Below are 20,325 nucleotides of genomic sequence, written 5' to 3' on the forward strand. Positions count from 1 at the left end.
GCTGCTTTTGAATTGTATGCTAACATATCAAAATCTTTGGAACTCAAAAGAAGCCAGGGACTCTAGTCAAAGTAATTTTTGTGTATGTGTGCTCAAAGATTTAAGAGACTTGGCTGACTACAGACATTTAGTGGTTACTCAATAGGTCCCAAAGCTCAGGACTTGAGACAGAGTTTGAGTTCAGTTTTTGTTTGAAACACAATTTCCTCTCAACTATTGTTATAAGGGAGGGAGGAAAGTGACATTATTATGAGTGCAAACTTGCCACTTTTAATTGAAGTAAAAGTTATTGACAATTGAATTAGCTAAAAAGGCTAGTGCATTTGAAACAAAATTGTTTATAAGCTAGTTATGTTTACAGAATGAAAAGTAAAATTAAAGATAAAGACAATAATATTCTAAATTAGCACTTTCCAAACTGTGTTCTAAAAATCAAGACTAATAACCCAAGGAGATGAGAATAATGTACACTGGACAGCCCCTATGGAGCTGGTGGTGGTGTTGGTTGTTGTTCCTTTTAAAATAAACTTCATCTCAGGGTGCTCTCAAAGCGCATCTTTGTGGCCCACAAGGTGCTCATGCACAATGGGAGAAATTCAAATGCAGATACACTGTGGTGCCAGAAGAAGAAAAGCTGTTCCTTCTTCCAAGGCTAATGTCCAAAGTAGTGCACACTGATTTAGGCCTATAATGCATTGAAAAACTAAGTTTTCACAAAAAACATTCAATAAAGGGAACCTACCCTTCTCACTGTGTTCAACATTGTCTAAAGGCATAAAGGCATCAAAAAGATACACTGTTTCTGGGATTGCTTCTTTGCTAACTGATTTTTCCTTCCACCACGACGTCTAAGATTAAAAGAGAAACTGATACTTACTATTTAGAATCTGGATATCAATATATGGTTGATTCCAATTTCTTAAACTGATTGCTGGAGGACAACCAAATGGCTGAAATAATTTTAGAATAAAGGAATCTGTCCCTTGGCAGTATAGTTGTACTCACGATATTATTGTCATTGTAAGATAATGCTGGCTGGCTGTGCTGTCATCAAGGAATATTGTCAAACACAATCTGCATTTTTGACTGAAATGCTCAGTAGATACCTGAAGGGGAAGGGAATTATAAGTCAAACTTATCAAAGTGTATTTTTTTCTCAGTTAAAATGTCAAATGACAAAGCACTAAGATATTTCTCACACTCTATGAACTGCCTGAGTGGTATCATGTGCACTCTATAGAAAACCCATTGGAGGCTCTCAACTTCCAGAGATGATGTTTAAGATATGGGTTATAAAATGCTGCCCTTAATATGGTACCTGTCATCAAACCTAACAAGGATTTTATGAATTACCATTAAAAATAATGGGAAAAGTCGGCTTCGCATTGTCTCAAAAAAAATAAAGTTTAAAATAAGATTTCATTGTTTTTTTCTACAGCTATGTAAAGCAGCCGAGAATTTCTATTATTTAATTAATTTATTTATTTATTTATTTATTTATTTTTGAGACGGAGTCTCACTCTGTTACCCAGGCTGGAGTGCAGTGGCGCGATCTCGGCTTACTGCAAGCTCTGCCTCCCGGGTTCACGCCATTCTCCTGACTCAGCCTCCTGAGCAGCTGGGACTACAGGTGCCCGCCACCACGCCCGGCTAATTTTTTGTGTTTTTAGTAGAGATGGGGTTTCACCGTGTTAGCCAGGATGGTCTCGACCTCCTCACCTCGCGATCCGCCTGCCTCAGCCTCCCAAAGTACTGGGATTACAGGCGTGAGCCACTGCGCCCGGCCCTTCTATTATTTATTTACTATGATAAAATGTAATGTATTAAATAATCCTGCTACAAGAGCATTTTATTGCAGTGAATACAAGACTAATGCATTTACTAAATTACTAATCCTAAATGTATTATTTCAGGTGATATTGTTACAAAAGAAGTGTTTCAGATTCAGAGGCTCTGTGTGCCAGGGCTGCTAGGCCACCAACAAGTGAGGAAGCCACAGGTTTCTCTAGTCCTATTTTCTTATGTGGAGGATAAAAAGAGTATCACTTAAATATTCTCTCACACCCTGAAAACAAATGACAACTTAAAAAATCGAACTTTCATTTCATGTTTAAATAAGACTGCCATGACATGACTCAAATGAGACTCTCAGAGTATATTTTGCATTCATTTCAAAACGTGATCAATTTCATTCTATAGATCATCTGACCTGCACCTAGCCATTTTCCTGCTCTACCCCTGCGCTCTGCCTGGAATACTGCTTTTCTCTTTCCTTGCTTCAGCAAGCTTGACTCCAGCTACCCTCTTGGATCTCTTTGTCGGCAGCCACACCAAAAAATGTATTTTTGTACACTAATTAGTTGAACTCACCACTGCTTACAAGATACTAATTCCTGCAGAGGATTCCCCTCATGAGAAAGTATGCCTCTACATAGGAGTAAGGGAGGGCCCTTACTCTTCCTACCTCCAGCTGCTGAGCATAGAATTTTGAGTAAATCCAAAACTTTGACAAGTGTTTGACAATTCAGTTATCATTTGGAAGATAAGTCTTACTACATTTAATTACAGCAAAAACACTACTAACAGTTTACTGTTTATAGGTATTATTTAAGGTAGTCACCAAATAGAAACAAATAATCTAACGTCAGTCAGCATAAATCAGAGTATGAAATTTTACGATATTTAACAAGAAATGGAAGGGGTTACTTAGTAGTTTAAAGGTTTAATGACAAAAACTAGAAAATAATCGTACCTACTAATTTAGTAAGTCAAAACCAAAGCCTTACCATCAAAGGTGCATTACCCATTGGATGCCGATGCCCACCCACTGACTTCTCCTGCTGTACCTGCTGCCTCTCATTTTAACCCATTAAAAATACTAAAGTTGCTTTCCTTGTAGACATCTTTCACCTCCTTGGTTAGGTCTATTCCTAAGTATTTTATTTTAGTTTAGTTTATTTTTGCAGCTATCAGAAAAGGGGTTGATTTCTTGGTTTGATTCTAAGCTTGGTTGCTTCTAGGGTACAACAGATCTACTGATTTGTGTACATTAATTTTGTCTTCTGAAACTTTGCTGAATTCATTTATCAGTTCTAGGAGCTTTTTGGAGGAGTCTTTAGGGTTTCCTAGGTCTATGATCATATCATCATCAAACAGCAACAGTTTGACTTCCTCTTTACTGATCTGGATGCCTTTTATTGCTTTCTCTTGTGTGATTGCGCTGGTTAGGCCTTCCAGTAGTATGTTGAATACAAGTGGTGAGAGTGGGCATCCTTGTCTTATTCCAGTTCTCGGGGGGAATGCTTTCAACTTTTCTCCCTTTCAGTATTATGTTGGCTGTGGGTTTGTCATAGATGGCTTTTATTACATTGAGCTATGACCCTTGTATTCCAATTTTGCTGAGGGTTTTAATCAAAAAAGGATGCTGCATTTTGTCAAATGCTTTTTCTGCATCTATTAAGATGATCATGCGATTTTTTTGTTTTTAATTCTGTTTATGTGGTGTATCACATTTATTGACTTGTGTATGTTAATCCATCCCTGCATCCCTGGTAATGAAACCCATTTGATCATGGTGGATTATCTTTTTTTTTTTTTTTTTGAGATGGAGTCTCATTCTGTTGCCCAGGCTGGAGTATGCAGTGGGGTGATCTTGGCTCACTGCAACCTCCGCCTCCCAGGTTCAAGCAATTCTCCTGCCTCAGCCACCTGAGTAGATGGGATTACAGGTGAGTGCCACCATGCCCGGCTAACTTTTGTATTTTTAGTAGAGATGGGGTTTCACCATGTTGGCCAGGCTGGTCTCGAACTCCTGACCTCATGAACCGCCCACCTCAGCCTCCCAAAGTGCTGGGATTACAGGTGTGAGCCACTGTGCCTGGGTGGATTATCTTTCTGATATGCCGTTGGGAACTACAAAGCATTGCTGAATGAAGTCATGGACACAAACAAATGGAAAGACATCCCATGCTCATGAATGGGTAGAATGAATATTGTGAAAATGACCATATTGCCAAAAGCAATCTACAAATTCAATGCAATTCCCATCAAAATGCCACCATCCTTCTTCACAGAACTAGAAAAAACAATCCAAAAATTTATATGGACCAAACAAGAACCTGCACAGCCAAAACAAAACTAAGCAAAAACAACAAATCTGGAGGCATGACATTACCTGATTTCAAAGGCCATAGTCACCAAAATAGCATGGTACTGGTATAAAAATAGGCACATACACCAATGGAACAGAATAGAGAACCCAGAAATAAACTCAAATACCTATAGCCAACTGATTTTCAACAAAGCCAACTAAAACATAAAGTGAAGAAAGTAAACCCTATTCAACAAATGGTGCTAAGGTAATTGGCAAGTCACATGCGGGAGAATGAAACTGGATCCTCAACTCTCACCTTACACAAAAAGCAACTCAAGATGGATCAAGGACATAAATCTATGACCTGAAACCATAAAAGTCAGAAATCTTTAAAAGGTGGACACACTAAGCTAAAGACTTTTCTGGATAAATTTAATACTTAGGAAAGTAGAAGAGATTTAGAAAATCCACAAAAAGAGGTCCATGCTACCACCACCAGGTCCACATTGTAATTTAAAGAAATCAAGAGAGACATCCTTTTATGTCAAACTATCAATTTCTTAACTATTTGAGTGTTTACTTACATGGTTTGTATAGTTGCTTCTTCTTATTTCTACAACTAAGAATAAAAAAAAAACTGGTCACTTCTGATACAAATACCATAAAATAAAAGTAGTTGTTAACATTTTACTGATTACTGCTATATAAAATGAGACAAAATTCCATTAAAAAATAATTTTCAATAATTTATAATTTAAATTATCTGGCATGATTAATTTCATAAAGTCAAATCTAAAAACTTAGCTTTTCATTTAGTTTACTTTTTGTTTCTATTACATACAAATGAAAGAATCCTCATGTACAAAAGAAAAGGGCAAAAAAATTAGGCCAGATGAAAAATTTAGCTAATAAAACGTTTAACTCTTGCATATATGAGCCATGATCCATTAGTATTCTCTCATTCTGCATTTACACATAGCTTACTTTAATTATCAGACTCTAAGAGCTAACAGCTCTAAGAACTACTTCCTGATCAGGCACCTATCTCTAGATGCAACAGAATCCCTGTAAGCATCTTGCACCACACTTAGTGGTTATCTACTAATATGTCACTAAAAACAAAACAAAATTAAAAAAGGGTCTTTACACAACTGGAAAGTAACCTATCTTAAATTCTTTTTTCTTTTTATTTTTTTGAGATGGAGTCTCACTCTGTCACCTAGGCTCGAGTGCAGTGGCAGGATCTCAGCTCACTGCAACCTCTGCCTCCCAGGTTCAAGCGATTCTCCAGCCTTAGCCTCCTGACTAGCTGGGACTACAGGCATGTGCCACCATGCCTAGCTAATTTTTTTTTGTATTTTTAGTAGAGACGGGGTTACACTGTGTTAGCCAGGATGGTCTTGATCTCCTAACCTCGTGATCCACCCACCTCAGCCTCCCAAAGAGCTGGGATTACAGGCGTAAGCCACAGAGCCTGGCCTAAATTTTAATGTTAAAATGAGTATACAAACCTAATTGGACATGGTGTCTGCAGCACAAAAAATCATTTTTTTTTTTCCCTAAAAAAAGGCCAGAATAATAAAAGCCCCAGGAGGGACTTGGACCATGCTTTGTTTCCTACACTGCCTCTGCCTTTGATGCTGGAAGGGCCTTGTAGGCAAAAGTTCCTACCACTGAAGACTGAGGGACATGGAGTAGCTTCTCTTTTACTGCTTCCACGCTCTCTAGGTGTGAGAAAAGCCCATGGCTCTGGAAGGAACTGGGAAACACAATTCTGATATGTTTTGATATGTTTCCCCTCCAAGTCTCATGTGAACATGTGACCCTTAATGTTGGAGATAGGGCTTAGTGGGAGGTGTTTGGGTAATGGCGGTGGATTCCTTATGAATGGCTTGGTCCCATCCCCACCGTAATAAGCAAATTCTCATTATGGTATATTTAAAAGATGTGGTACTGGCCGGGTGTGGTGGCTGAAGCCTGTAATCCCAGCACTTTGGGAGGCTGAAGCAGGCAGATCACTTGAGGTCAGGAGTTTCAGACCAGCTTGGCCAACATGGTGAAACCCTGTCTCTACCAAAAATACAAAAATTAGCCAGGTGTTATGGTGCCTGCCTATAGTCCCAACTACTCGGGAGGCTGAGGCAGGAGAATTGCTTGAACTTGGGAGGCGGAGGTTGTAGTGAGCCGAGATCGTGCCATTGCACTCCAGCCTGGGCAACAGAGTGAGACTCCATTTCAAAAAAAAAAAGAGTGTGGAGTGTGGTACCTTCCCCCTTCCCCTCTCTCCTCCCTCTTTCACTGTGTGGAACCACCTGCTTCCCCTTTGCCTTTTATCATGATTGTAAGCTTGCTGAGGCCCTCACCAGAAGCAGATGTTGAAGCCATGTTTGTACAGCCTGAAAATCTTTGAGCCAATTAAACCTCTTTTTGTTATAAATTACCCAGCCTTAGGTATCTCTTTATAGTAATGTAAAAAATGAAGACAAATTCGAACCAGAAATAACTGACTCAAGATGGGCAAAGTCTACTCAAACTATAAAAACAAAGGTTAGAAACTCCCATGTTTTACTGTGCTGCATTACTTCGCATATTATTATAGAACCCTCACCTGTATTCTTGCTGTTTAAGTCAACTGGAAAACTTGGCTGTGTATGGCTTCTTGGCAAATAAATGAGGATTTAACATAACATTAAGGGAAATAAGCAGGAGTAGCGCATGTTTAAATTTACATTACATCAAATGAAAAGGTTAATAACCCAAAAGTTTTGAGTAGCATAAACTTGGATGTGGTAAATGAATGTGGTCAGAGGACTGTGTAAGAGGAGGCCCAAATCACAGATTCAATCCCTGATGATAAACAACTATGTTTTTTAATTTGTTTAAATGAAAACCAAGCTGAAGCCTAAGTTCTATCATTCATCTTTAAAATGTACTCTTTGGAGCAAGGGAAAGGGGATTATAAATAAAGATAAATCCATTAATTATAAATAAAGATAAATCCAAGAATTATAAAGAGAAATCCATGACTCCTCCATCACATGACAAATTAATTGTGTCGATAAAAAGATGGCAAAATGTATAAACAAAAAGGTTACACATTTTCACTATCATAACAACTAAAGGAAAGCATATCACGCATTAAAATAAGACAAGTGAACATGTGAAAAGGTGACAAATTTAAACTAATATGAGTTTTTCTAAATACTTTCTATAACCTGATCAAACAAGAGCTTTTATTCTTTCTCTTGACGGAAAAAACAATGTTGTCTCACCATCTGTTTGAGAGTTCCTCTGGAATATTGTGCTTGCCTCTGGATTGGCAGAAGGGTTAAACCCCAAAGCTATATGCATAGAGGAAGAAAAGAAAAAAAGATGTAATCATTGATAAAAATTTATCAACTCGTTTATTCAACTGCTGCATTTAGGCTATTTCACTATCTCTACTTTTATTCTTATCCATTGAAATGAACGTATAGACATAAGATAGAGCCAGGCAAGATGGCACATGCTTGTAGTCCCAGTTACTCAGGAGGCTGAGATGGGAAAATCACTTGAACGCAGGTCAGGAATTTGAGGCCAGCGTGAGTAACATAATGACACCCTCCTTTATTTAAAAAAAAAAAAAAAATGTAGAGGTAAATGTTGGCTTTGAGTTGTATAAAATCAACTTTGCATAAAATAAATCAAGACAGCAGTAAGTTTTAAAAGACAGGTCTATTTTATAGGCAAAATATAAGATGTATTCTAGAGTTTTTAAAAATTTAAAAAGTAAATTCAGCATATCTGTCACTTCCATGTCATTCTGAGGACACAGAACCTTAGTTCTGTTAAGTAGCTGCCTTCCATACTCATGTGATATCTCTAAGTCTTCACTTCTTCATTAGCAATACACAGGGAGAACATACACAGGCCTTATTTGTATTGGAAAGGGCCAAGTGAGACATACATAAACTGTGTTGTAATCCTAAAGAATGACAATAAAGAGTCATTTTTGGGCTCTCATCCAACACTGCCCATCTACTAACTGGTGTGTAACATCACTCAGAGGCTTTCCTCACATCGCCAAGCAGAGTATAAGTTTACACAAGTACTTACACACTTTGTGTATAAAGGTATAATCAATTAATTCACATAATAGATTTGTTTATTCTAAAGCAATCCTTAAATATCTTGAAAAGTGAGGATAGTACTTCCAAGCTACAAAATCACACTCATAATGAGTCTTAATTATCCTACCTCTTTAAAAAGTAAGAGCCCAAAGTTTAAATAGAAGAGCTATAAGACATTTCCTCTACAGTAATGAAATCTCTGGCATTTAAATGAAACCAATAAGCCAACTGGATTTAATATGTTTATGATGCAATGTTTTCTATTTTGAAAATTTTAGTTTTTATTCAAGAACCATATTATTACCCAGAATTACTTTTACTTAGATTCATCTCTTTGCAAAATTTTAGAGGCAAACCAACTAATTGTTTTCTCTTTTCTACTGCCTCCCATCCCCCACCTCTCCCAGCAGTGTAGAGACTAAAAAACTCCAACTTTCTTTCCTTTTTTTTTCTGTGAGACGGAGTCTCGCCCTGTCACCCAGGCTGGAGTGCATTGGCGCGATCTCTGCTCACAGCAACCTCCACCTCCCAGGTTCAAGCAATTCTCCTGCCTCAGCCTTGTGAGTAGCTGGAACTACAGGCATGCCCCACCACACCCAGGTAATTTTTGTATTTTTTTTTTAGTAGAGACAGCTTTTCACCATGCTAGCCAGGCTGGTCTTGAACTCCTGACCTCAGGTGATCCGCCCGCCTCAGCCTCCCAAAGTGCTGGGATTACAGGCGTGAGCACCAAGCCTGGCCAAAACTCTAACTTTCTTATCTTTGAACGAGATGCTATTGTCAGGAGGGGAAAGGACAAAGGGGGAGCCATGGCAACAAACACTCTTACAGGGAAGGTCTGACATTTTAACCTGCAATCTTCATATTACACATTAAAAGTCTACACTGATGTTTCATGTCTTTTGAAAGTTTTGACCATGAGCCAATCCCCACCTCTCTTTTAGAACAAGGAGGTAAATAAAGTCTGTTAAGTCACCAGAATAAATCTGGAGACACATTTTCTGTTAAAGTAAGAATTTTAAAGTAACCAGAGTTACTAAAGAGCCTCATGGGTAAACTCCTTTGAGAAACCCCAAACACACACACACAACCATTTTTCTGCAGCCCTGGCTGTGACATTTCACACCTTTCACAATTATTTTAAGCACTCTCCTTTTTTCTTTTTTCCTTCTGTGTTCAAATTACAGTTAGAAGAAACTAAGCAGCTTCTATTAAGGTGACTTAAAGCAGCCCATTAAGAATACCATATAGCCTCTCCCATGGCAACCTCTATTCTGATTTTAAATAAGAAATCCCCAAACATTTGAATATGAACTGTCCTGAGATTTAGCTACTTTAACAAAGGAAACAATTAGGCATTTACCTGGTTCCTTCACTTAGGTACCATCTGGACAGGTACAAAGAAAAAATAAGATGGGTACTGAAAAGTTGGGATATTTGAGTTTTCATTGAGAAAAGGAATAGTCCAAAGAAGCCTAAACAAAGTCCCACAGGATAATAGAGCTACAGACAATGTTGTCTCACCATCTGTTTGAGAGTTCCTCTGGAATATTGTGCTTGCCTCTGGATTGGCAGAAGGGTTAAACTCCAAAGCTATATGTATACAGGGAGAAAAGAAAAAAGATGTGATCATTTATAAAAATTTATCAACTCGTTCATTCCACTGCTGCTTATTCGACAAGAGCCATAAATAAATGGTCCCATACCAGCCTGGCAGAATGAGATGAGAGAGCAAGAACTGGGCGATTGGGAGGGGAGGCGAAAAGAAACTGACTGGACTCAGTGGGGAAAGACTAAGGGGTGGGAATGCAAGGTGGAGCCAGCTTTTTGTTCCTGGCCAGCCCCCAGGAAAGCTGGCTACAGGCAGAAAGGAGCTCAAAGTGGGGGATGCCTCAAAGGGAACCTTGGGGGCAGCAGCAGCCAGAGGCAAGCCGAGGGCAGATGGCACCCGTCACCTCCTTACCTTCAGGCATCTCCCGGTCATAGATGTGGTGCATATGGAGGTCCTCACCAACTTCAACAGTCACCTCAGCAGGCTGTACAGCAGCAGCCATGGGCGCTCCTGCCAACCTGTCCCCAACTCCTGCCTCATAGATCTCAGATTCAGAGGGACACACCAACCCCTGTTGCTGGTCAAACTCGAGGTTGACCCTGGGGCGCACACAATAGGTCAGTATGTTCCCCATGGGGTGCCTCTACTGTCTGCCACCACCTGTGCCTCTGCTCACAGGTTTGGCCACGCACTCCGGCTGTCCTAGGCTGAGGCTATGCTGCACTTGCAGAGATGGTCTTGCCCGCTGTTGCCTGCCCACCTCACAGCCCGGCCCCGGGCACCGGCCCTGGCCCCGGCCCTGGCTAGGGCTGCGGGCCAAGGCCCGCACCCTGCCGCCTCCCCTGAGTTGACTTGTCTGGGAGGGTGAAGACCAGCCGGCTTATTTAATAGGTTGTGAACCCAACAAGCGCTGAGAGACACAACAACTGCCTGAAGAGAGAACAGACGGAGCTCCTCCTCCTTCTGTAGTCACCTACAGACTGAAGCCCACTGGCCCAGGTGGGAGCCCAGGCATGTGGCACACAATGCCCCACCCCACACTTCACAATGCCCTCCCTGACAGCTCACAATGCCCCACCCTAACTGCCACCCCTCCCCCAACAGCTCAGAATGCCCCTGCCTGGGCTGCCCCACCCTGTGCCTTATGATGCTGCTGCTCTCCTGGCCCCTCGTGCAGTGCCAGTGGGACTAAGGTTTTCATTCATCACCAGCTTCCTGAGATTTTAGTTCTAAGAAAAGCACAGGGTAGTTCACTACTTGAAGCCATCTTCCTCTATGAGTTCTATACAAAGCCTCAGTAGAGTGGGTCCCATTAGCAACCAAGTTGAACAACTTTTATTTGCTGACTGAATATAAATAACCTTGAATTGCTGACGGCTTTTGTTAGTAAACACTCCTCTCCTGTCTTCCAATGAGTGGTTGTTTTTGCCTGCAATTTAACCACAGCAATCCCTGGGGCCCTAACTTACTCTCAATAAAGAGTTATGGCTGTGTGTCTTGAATGACCTATCCTGCCTCCACCTCCTTCTCCATAAAATAGAAACCTAACTTGTCCCTCCAAGCTCTGAAATGCTGAAACTTACCAACCCCCTTTTCTCCCCGCTATTTCTTCCTTCCATGGCAGGGACTTTCAGATTTTCTTTCTTTTACTAACAAGGCACTAAGCATGATTTTGTCATACAAAATCGAGAACCATAAAGTGGGTTACCACAGTCCTATTTCAATAAAGATGAATACTCGACATCTGGCAAGTAGTGTGTGCCTGACAGTGTCCCCACTGTGCTATGCTCATTTAACCCTGAGAAACAATCTCATTTTACAGATTTTACAGAAGTTGTTGAGATGGAGAAGGTAAGTAACCTCCCCAAGGTCACATGACTGCTAAGGGTGGGGCCACAGTTTGATCTCAGGTAGTCTGAATTCCCTAATTCCTTAAGCATGATTATCAGAAAGTATAGTAGTCTGTTTTCACACTGATATAAAGAAATACCTGAGGTTGGGTAATTTTTAAAGGAAAGAGGTTTAATTGACTCAAAGTTTCACATGGCTGGGGAGGCCTCAGGAAACTTACAATCATGGCAGAAGGGGAAGTCCTTCAGGAAACTTACAATCATGGCAGAAGGGCAGTAAGTCCTCAGGAAACTTACAATCATGGCAGAAGGGCAGTAAGTCCTCAGGAAACTTACAATCATGGCAGAAGGGCAAGTCCAACTTACATGGTGGCCGCACAGACAGTGGGAACATGTGAAGGAGCAACTGTCAAACATGTATAAAACCATCAGATCTCAGCTGGGCATGGTGGCTCACACTTGTAACCCTAGTACTTTGGGAAGCCAAGGCAGGTGGATCAACTGAGGTCGGGAGTTTGGGACCAGCCTAGCTAATGCAGTGAAATCCTGTCTCTACTAAAAATACAAAAATTAGCTGGGTGTGGTGGTGCATGCCTGTAATCCCAGCTACTCAGGAGGCTGAGGCAGGAGAATCACTGGACCCAGGAGGCAGAGGCTGCAGTGAGCCAAGATCGTGCCATGGCACTCCTGCCTGGGCAACAGAGCAAGACTCCATCCCAAAAAACAAAACAAAACAAAACAAAACAAAATCCATTAAGATCTCATGAGGACTTACTGAATATCACAAGAACAGCATGAAGAAAACTGCCCCCATGATCCAATCACCTCCCCCTAGGCCCCTCCATCGACACATCAGGATTCTGGGGATTATAATTCATGATGAGATTTGGGTGGGGACACGGCAAAACCGTATCAGAAAGTAAAGGTGGAAGTCAAGCTTGGAAGGGAGATGACATTGTAGATTATTATTATTATTATTTTGAGACGAAGTTTTGCTCTTGTTACCCAATGAAATTGTTTCTCTGATTTCATTTTCAGATGGTGTCTTGTAGATGTATAGAAATACAAGTGATAAATGATTCTATTAACCTTTTATGCTTCAGCCTTGCTGAACACTATTTTTTTTTTTTTTTTTTTTTTGAGATGGAGTTTCACTCTTGTTGCCCAGGCGGGAGTGCAATGGCGCAATCTTGTCTCACTGCAACCTCTGCCTCCCGGGCTCAAGTGATTCTCCTGCCTCAGCCTCCCAAGTAGCTGGGATTACAGGCATGCACCACCATGCCCGGCTAATTTTGTATTTTTAGTACAGATGGGCTTTCTCCATGTTGGTCAGGCTGGTGATGCACCCGCTTCAGCCTCCCAAAGTGCTAGGACTACAGGCATGAGCCACCATGCCCAGCCAGATTAGTATATTTTTAAAAGAATTTTTCATATTTTTTTATTTTTTATTTTTTTTTGAGACAGAGTCTCACTCTGTTGCCCAGGCAGTGGCACAATCGTTGCTCACTGCAACCTCCACCTCCTGGGTTCAAGTGATTCTCATTCAAGTGCCTAAGCCTCCTAAGTAGCTGGGATTACAGGAGCCCACCACCATGCTCAGCTAACGTTTGTATCTTTAGTAGAGATGGGGTTTCACCACGTTGTTCAGGCTGATCTCGAACTCCTGACCTCAGGTGATCCACCTGCCTTGGCCTCCCAAAGTGCTGGGATTACAGGCGTGAGCCACCACTCCCGAACAGAACAAATTTTTTTTGATGTGGATTTTAAAATGCCTCCCCTTCTTTCAACATTGATTAAGTCCCTTCTACATGCCACACACTGTATGTGTGAAATAGTCCCAACTCTCAATGAGTGTAGGCAGATACACAAACAAGAACTTAAGGAAGTCAGTTTTCTGAGACCATACTGCTGGACAGTATATGAACCTGGGATACAAACCCACCTCTATTTGACCTCAAATTTGATCCTGGGGTGGTTTTAATTTTATTCTGGGAATTTGAGTCATTGAACCATAAAAAGGTGAAAAGTCTCTGTCAGATGTGTGTGTAGTGGTCTGTACAACAAGGAAGGACTGAAGGAAGCAATCAAACCAATTAAGAGACTTTCTCTAAAGGCAGAGTAATGCTAAGGGCAGTGGCAGTGACAAAAGTGGAGGAAAAAGTCTGTGATCATTTGGGAGACAGAATAGGAAGTGCTTGGTCATGAGATGTGAAAGAAGACAGGAAGTAGAGGGAAAACAGAGCTGCTCAGGCTCTGCTGGGGAAGACTGGGTATGTAGCAGTGCCTTCCTCCTGGCAGAGAATGTAGGAAGAGAAATGGGTAAGGAGGAAAAGATAGTTTTTTACTCTCAGTGTCACATTAAAATGGAACTCTCTGGTCAAAAGTTGAATATAAACCTCTGTAGGCTAAGTCCATTTGTGACATCCCAACATATGTTTTCAAAAATAACACACATACTAAATCAAGCCATTAAGAGTAACTGAGGAAATTTCCTAAAATTTACATGCTAAAAATGTCACCATTTTTCATTTATTACTTTCATGGAGCAACTTTGAATCTATGGTTACAGCAAGTGAGGCATCTTGTATAAAATAAAGCTAATACATGGAAAAAAAGCATTTAAAATTCTATTGTTCTCAGAGAATGGAGAAAGCAACTGAAGCCATGGGCGTGGAGGTGACTGCCTTGACAAGTTGTGTACAGTAAGGAGAACTGGGAAGAAAGAAGACCTAGAGAATAGGGTGATTTACACGGCATTAAGTGAAGCTTGCAAAAGTGAGCACTGGGAGTCAAGAGACGTGTATCAATCAGGAATGGCTGCTCCTGTGAGTTGTTAGAAAGGAGGTGATGCCTTCTTCTCATTTCTATAACAGCAGCACCTAGCACAGTGCCTGTTCAATAGGTACTCAACATGTATTATCCCAATGCAGAGTCAAATTCTGCCAAGAGGGCAGGAAAGCTACAAATCAGCTATGGCAACTTAGTGATTGGGCTTGTGTGTGTGTGTGAGCGAGCTGGATGTCAGGCAGTGGGTAAAGTAGTGAACTGGAGGTGAGAAAACAATGACACAAACTCAGGGCTTCTTTTCCCAAGTATTTGGCTGAGAAGAGAGATGTAGTATTAAAGGGAGATATGTGGTAAAGGAAGCCTTTTATTCCAAGATTCAACAAAAGTGTGAGTATACTTCTATGTTAAAGGGAAAGAGCCAAAAGAGAAAACACATTTTTGAGGTTAGAAGAGAAGGAAGAATGAATGCAGAAGGGCCCCAAAAGGCACAGGTGCATGCAATCCAGATCAGGGACAGATTAGCTTTGGACTCCTACAAAAGCAAGAAGGGAGAAAGGACCATGTGACTCTAGAGATATTTCTGGTAAAGGAAAGGTTTAGGAAAAGATCTTTTGATGACCTTTATTTTAACAGACTTTTTTTTTTTTTTTTTGAGATGGAGTCTTGCTCTGTCACCCAGGCTGGAGTGCAGTGGCACAATCTCGGCTCACTGCAACCTCTGCCTCCTGAGTTCACGCCATTCTCCGGCCTCAGCCTCCAGAGTAGTTGGGACTACAGGCACCCGTTACCATGTCCAGCTAATCTTTTGTATTTTTAGTAGAGATGGGGGTTTCACCGTGTTAGCCTGGATGGTCTCGATCTCTTGACCTCGTGATCCGCCTGCCTTGGCCTCCCAAAGTGCTGGGATTACAGGCGTGAGCCACTGCGCCCGGCTACAGACTTAAAAAACAAAACAAAACAAAAAAACTACTGTGGGAAAAAGGATATTATGTATAGAAAAGTCTACACTTCTTGATACAACTAACTAAAAAAAAGCCTGATACACCAAACAAAACCCAAATAATGTCTTCCCTAAAAGTGGGTAACTTGAAAAGCAATTCGAGTAAAAATCAAGGAGTTCAATTATAAATAAGTATATCAACAAAGTGAAAGATAGGTTTTATTTTTCCCACAAGAAGTTAAAAGAAATAACAGCAACTTTAGAGGAAGAGGAAAAAATAATAAGAAAATTATTTGCAGTTGCAAAATGTGTGAATATTTACAAACTCTAACATATAACTACAAAACGGACGAGAAGAATCATCATCATAGGAAGCAAAGGGTCATTTCGAAAATCAGAGGAGGGATGATGCATATTTTATTTAATTCTGTGGAAAAAATTTAAGTAACATTTGAGGACAAAAATAGGTGATATGTTGAAATGCGGGAAACCACAGTGGAAGGTAAAAGAATTCCAGAAAGCTCAGTTTCAGTAACCAGTATCTAGTAAAATCTTCAGGACCTAGAGGCTACAATCTGCATTAATAGTGTCTGAAGACCTAGAAATGTCATTAAATACCATTTTGGATAATTCTTGTAGACTTGAGATGATGTCTATTTAAAGTTACAAAATAGTGCCTGTATTTCTGTATTCATTACAGAAAACAACTGGATATGGAAAAGAAACTAACATGCTATGCCACAATCTCTAAAGAAAGATTAGGGAAGTTTCAGCTTAAAGCAAGAATAATCACAATAAAGTCTTACAACCCTTTGCAAGCATATAGGAAAAACATACAAAAAGTTTGTAATCATCTTTTCTTAAGCTAAGAGAACAGAAAAAAACAAGAAAAAATAAATTATAAAATGAAACTTTGGTTTAGAGGTAAGAAACATTTGATGACAGTCAAGAGATCAGGGTTGTACAGTGTATTATGCGAATGTTGTGGCTTATTGGTTTCATCTTGGATATCATAACCTGACATTTTGTAAACGTGATTTTTCATGGGAATTTTTTCAGGTGCCATATAAAGTCCTGTCCCAGTAGAAGTGAATAATAATCTTCCATATTCTTGAGATATCTTAATGAATGGCATCTTCTACAGTCTTCCATTGTTTAGTCCTTGGAGATACACTCATTAGTGACTGTTAAGGTACCTGAGTTATTAGGTGCCTGTAGACTATGCCCAGTGACATGTGCATTAGATACATGCTCCCTAGCTGCGCTGACACTGACTGAAGCTGTGAGGTTTCACAATGACATGTCAGCCAAATACATATGCTCAGATTTACCATTTATCAAGAGGTCTTCACACTATCAATTATGCAATTATCATTCTACACACAGGCAGTGATAAAGGGAGTAAAAAACCACAGCCATAGCTCGGGAGACCAATGTACCTCCAGAAGAGTCCTGTGGGTCCAGAAGCCCTTTGGATGCTGGTCAGAGGCTCCTCTTGGGCAGAGATCACAGCAGCAGCCAAGAGGTCTGGAGAAATCCTTAGAGTTCTCATGGACAAAGCTTGTGAAGGCATCTTAGACAAGACCTTGTCTTTGCTGGTTTTATGATCCTCTGCAGATGGGTCTATTCTCATTATCTCAGCCACCTTTCACTTCCTATCAGTTCAGTTCAGGCCTCTCATGATCCCAGGCAGCAGTAGTTGTTATCACGTGAGTTCATTCATATATGTTTATCTTTTTGGGGATCGGGGGACAACTTCACTGTGGACTTAATTCTACTGGAGATGAGTGACCCCATTTTAAGACAACAGGATCACAAATTATTATCACATATCATCAGGGCAGACAATAGCTACTCCCTGGGGCTGAAAGCAGGTAACTCCATTTATTCTGCAAACATTCTGTCTTGATTATGGTGCCAGTTGCTGCGAGGGATTTCCTTTCCACCACCTGTTTTTCACAAGGTTTGAGTCTGAACTGCTAACATTCTACTGATTTGTGGGTGAAGGGACTGACTGCACCATCCTAGCCTGTTAGAGCCCTTGCCCCAATACTTCCACTTTGTTTTCCACCTTGTCCAGAACTACAGTCCATTAATCCCCTCATTTTCTCTCTTAAGAGAATAAACAGGCCAGGCGCAGTGGCTCACGCCTGTAATCCCAACACTTTGGGAGGCCGAGGTGGGTGGATCATCTGAGGTCGGGAGTTCGAGACCAGCTTCACCTACATAGTGAAACCTCATCTCTACTAAAAAAAAATCACAAAAACTAGCCGGGCGTGGTGGCAGGTGCCTGTAATCCCAGCTACTTGGGAGGCTGAGGCAGGAGAATCCCTTGAACCCGGGAGACGGAGGTTGCAGTGAGCCAAAACTGTGCCACAGCACTCCAGCCTGGGCGACAGAGCAAGACTTCCTCTCAAAAAAAAAAAAGAGAGAGAGAGAGAATAAACAACACATCTCACGTACACACCCACATCCCTCTTACCCCAAATACCAAACACACAAAAATCTAATCTGTCTCCTTCTACCTAAGCAATTTTAGATAGTCACTTTCTCATAATTACCTTAAGCTCCCTGACTTGCTGCTCGTCCTCTCTCTGGCAAAATCTCATCCCTGGATGAGCCCCACTTTGTGTTTGCTCAATGACACCACTCAGCTGAACCAGAAAAAATATCAAAAAGTGGTCAGAGATATCATCATAAATTCAAATTACTTACACAAAAATTGGCCCTAAATGTTTCTAGAAATCAATAAAAGTTTTGTTTCTCCAATGACATCATTTCTTCAGAAACCCAACATGTATAACCTATTTTTTCTATGTTCTTCTAACATTTATTCAACTTCTCTCATCTGATATGTTGCCAAATCATTCAAAGAGAATATATATCCCATTAGGCAAGAGCCGACCATATTCTCATCACCTGAGAAAATAATATGCACAGGATGCGCCCACCTCACCTTTCTCAGCCTCATCGTGTCAGAAAAAGTACCCCTCTTTTTGTCACAAGGCAAATCTGAGATAAAAGATTTAGATGGCTTGTAATTCCAGCACTTGGGGAGACCAATGCAGGCAGATTATTTGAGTCTAAGAGTTCGAAAGAAGCCTAAGCAACTTAGGGAAACTGCATCTCTCAAACAAATACAAACCATTAGCCTAGCATGGTGGTGTGGTGGCACATGCCTGTAGTCCAGCTACTCAGGGTGGGGAGCACTGAGGTGGGAGGATCACCTGAGCTGGAAGGTTGTGGCTGCAGTGAGCCGTGATCACGTCACTGCACTCCAGCCAGGGCAACAGATACTTTTAAAAGGATCTTCTCTGTTAAAAATAATCAAATAAACAGGTGGCCATGAGGCTGAGGCGGCGGCAGTGCACTCAATTCCTCCTTAAATAAACCAAAATTTGACTCAGTGTAAATAATAAAAGGAAACTTAAGCTTAACCAATCAGAAACCACCAACTAACATGTAACTAGAGACTTCCCACTGTAATGTTCCAAATGAGGCCACTGCTCCACTTTACCCAATCAAGTATTTTATTTTTCTTCCACGTTCACCATATAAATTTCTTCCCCCACCCTCCCTAAGCCTCTCTGTTGGACCCCTGAGCTGCTTGCAGTCTGGAGCTGCCTAGTTTATACATTTCTGATGCTCAAATATATTTTCTAATGTTTCAAAGTGGCTCTGGTATAGGAGGTTGTTGGTGGAGTGACCCGAGAGTGTACAGGAATTGAGGCCATATGAGACAGGAATTGAGAGTGTACAGGAATTGAGGCCATATGAGATCTCTGGACTCTGCATTCCATTTTACTGTACACTCAAAACTACTCTAAAATAATAATATATCTTTAAAAATCTATAACTATCATGTAGCCCTTTTCAAGTCTCCAACTGGTTGGAGCCAGTTCGATTAAAGCTCAGAAAAAACTGGTTAATAAGCTAGTTCTGACCCAACTGGCAAGAAGAGGCAGGAAAGACCCAGGTCAGGGGAGTATATTGCACATGCATGCACCAGGAAACTGGAGGAAGCTTGGAGGCCCTTTAGCCTGGTCCTGAGCCTGCTGAAACTGCAGTTACAGGCACAGATGCCTGGGGCACCAATCTGAATCTGCCAACATCCCAGGCCACACGAAGACAAATGCGCAGAGTCTCCTCTGCGATCAGTAGCTAAGGATGTTAGGCCATGATTGGACTAGGATGGGAGATGAACTGAGAACTATAGATTCTGTAGGCTTTTGTTGTCTCTTCCCACCCCAAAGCAACAAGTGATGAACACACACACACACACACACACCCCACAGTGACTAACAGGATCTCCCTCCAGGGAATTTGCAGAGAGGGGAGCAGAAAACATCCCAGGAGCCTTTCACAGCTACTTCCTTGAGCCCCCTTTCAGACAGTGCCGTCTAGACCTGTCTCAGCCCAAGCATCACCACACTGATATACAGAAGCTGGCATCCTTACCTGAAATTCAACATCAAGAAATGATCTCTTCTACTCAACACTGATAGAAATATCTCTAAGCAACGTCCTCATTGGCAGGGGTGGAGTGGGGGAGTTTCTTAGAAAGTGAGGCCTCTGCCTACCACCTAGAGAACCTGGAAATTTCCATCTGTGCCACAAAGTCCAAATCACTGGCCACTGCCCCAGTGTATGGCAGATTAGAACATCTCTCCATTAGATCTGGGTTTCTATTCCATTGAGTGAAACGGCTTTTCTATTACAGGAACAGAATAAGGGATCAAAAGGGTCTTACAACTGAACTCCAGTGTACAGTCTGCACAGACACTAGGCTTGTGCAAATATGACAGCGAGGTCCCAGGACCCTTAAGCCAGCTCAATGTACTGAGTTTCAGGAAACAGTGAGATACATTCAGCAAAACAGTGGGCTTCACACTGAAAGAAGTCAATCCAAGTAAACACACATCACACATCACACGCACACACGCACACATATACACACACACCCCTGCAGACACTCTAGTGGCCAATAGGTCCTC

General features: G+C 41.2%; 3 protein-coding genes across 6 annotated transcripts in view; 1 reads left to right on the plus strand and 2 right to left on the minus strand.

Moving 5' to 3' along the window:
- LOC129480912 (arf-GAP with GTPase, ANK repeat and PH domain-containing protein 5-like) overlaps positions 1-10,809 on the minus strand; it is a 31,576-nt gene extending 20,767 nt beyond the window's left edge. Inside the window, exons 1-5 of one of the 4 annotated variants that reach the window (XM_055275460.2) lie at positions 10,166-10,805; positions 9,727-9,795; positions 7,366-7,434; positions 4,678-4,712; positions 1,006-1,106 (exon numbers count right to left, since the gene is read on the minus strand). In XM_055275460.2, coding sequence (XP_055131435.2) covers positions 1,006-1,106; positions 4,678-4,712; positions 7,366-7,434; positions 9,727-9,795; positions 10,166-10,388 — 497 coding nt within the window. In that variant the 5' untranslated portion in view covers positions 10,389-10,805. Of the gene's footprint in view, positions 1-1,005; positions 1,107-4,677; positions 4,713-7,365; positions 7,435-9,726; positions 9,796-10,165 lie in introns of those variants that run through there. The other 3 variants (XM_055275461.2, XM_063638121.1, XM_063638122.1) reach the window with 3 other exon arrangements.
- LOC129480910 (arf-GAP with GTPase, ANK repeat and PH domain-containing protein 5) overlaps positions 1-20,325 on the minus strand; it is a 273,520-nt gene that overhangs the window by 126,692 nt on the left and 126,503 nt on the right. The window lies entirely within an intron of this gene.
- The window catches only part of GLUD1 (glutamate dehydrogenase 1), a 225,577-nt gene that overhangs the window by 65,767 nt on the left and 139,485 nt on the right, over positions 1-20,325 (plus strand). The gene's annotated exons all lie outside the window — the stretch shown is intronic.

The sequence above is a fragment of the Symphalangus syndactylus genome, chromosome 4 (genome assembly GCF_028878055.3).
Source record: "Symphalangus syndactylus isolate Jambi chromosome 4, NHGRI_mSymSyn1-v2.1_pri, whole genome shotgun sequence".
NCBI classification, from domain to species: domain Eukaryota; kingdom Metazoa; phylum Chordata; class Mammalia; order Primates; family Hylobatidae; genus Symphalangus; species Symphalangus syndactylus.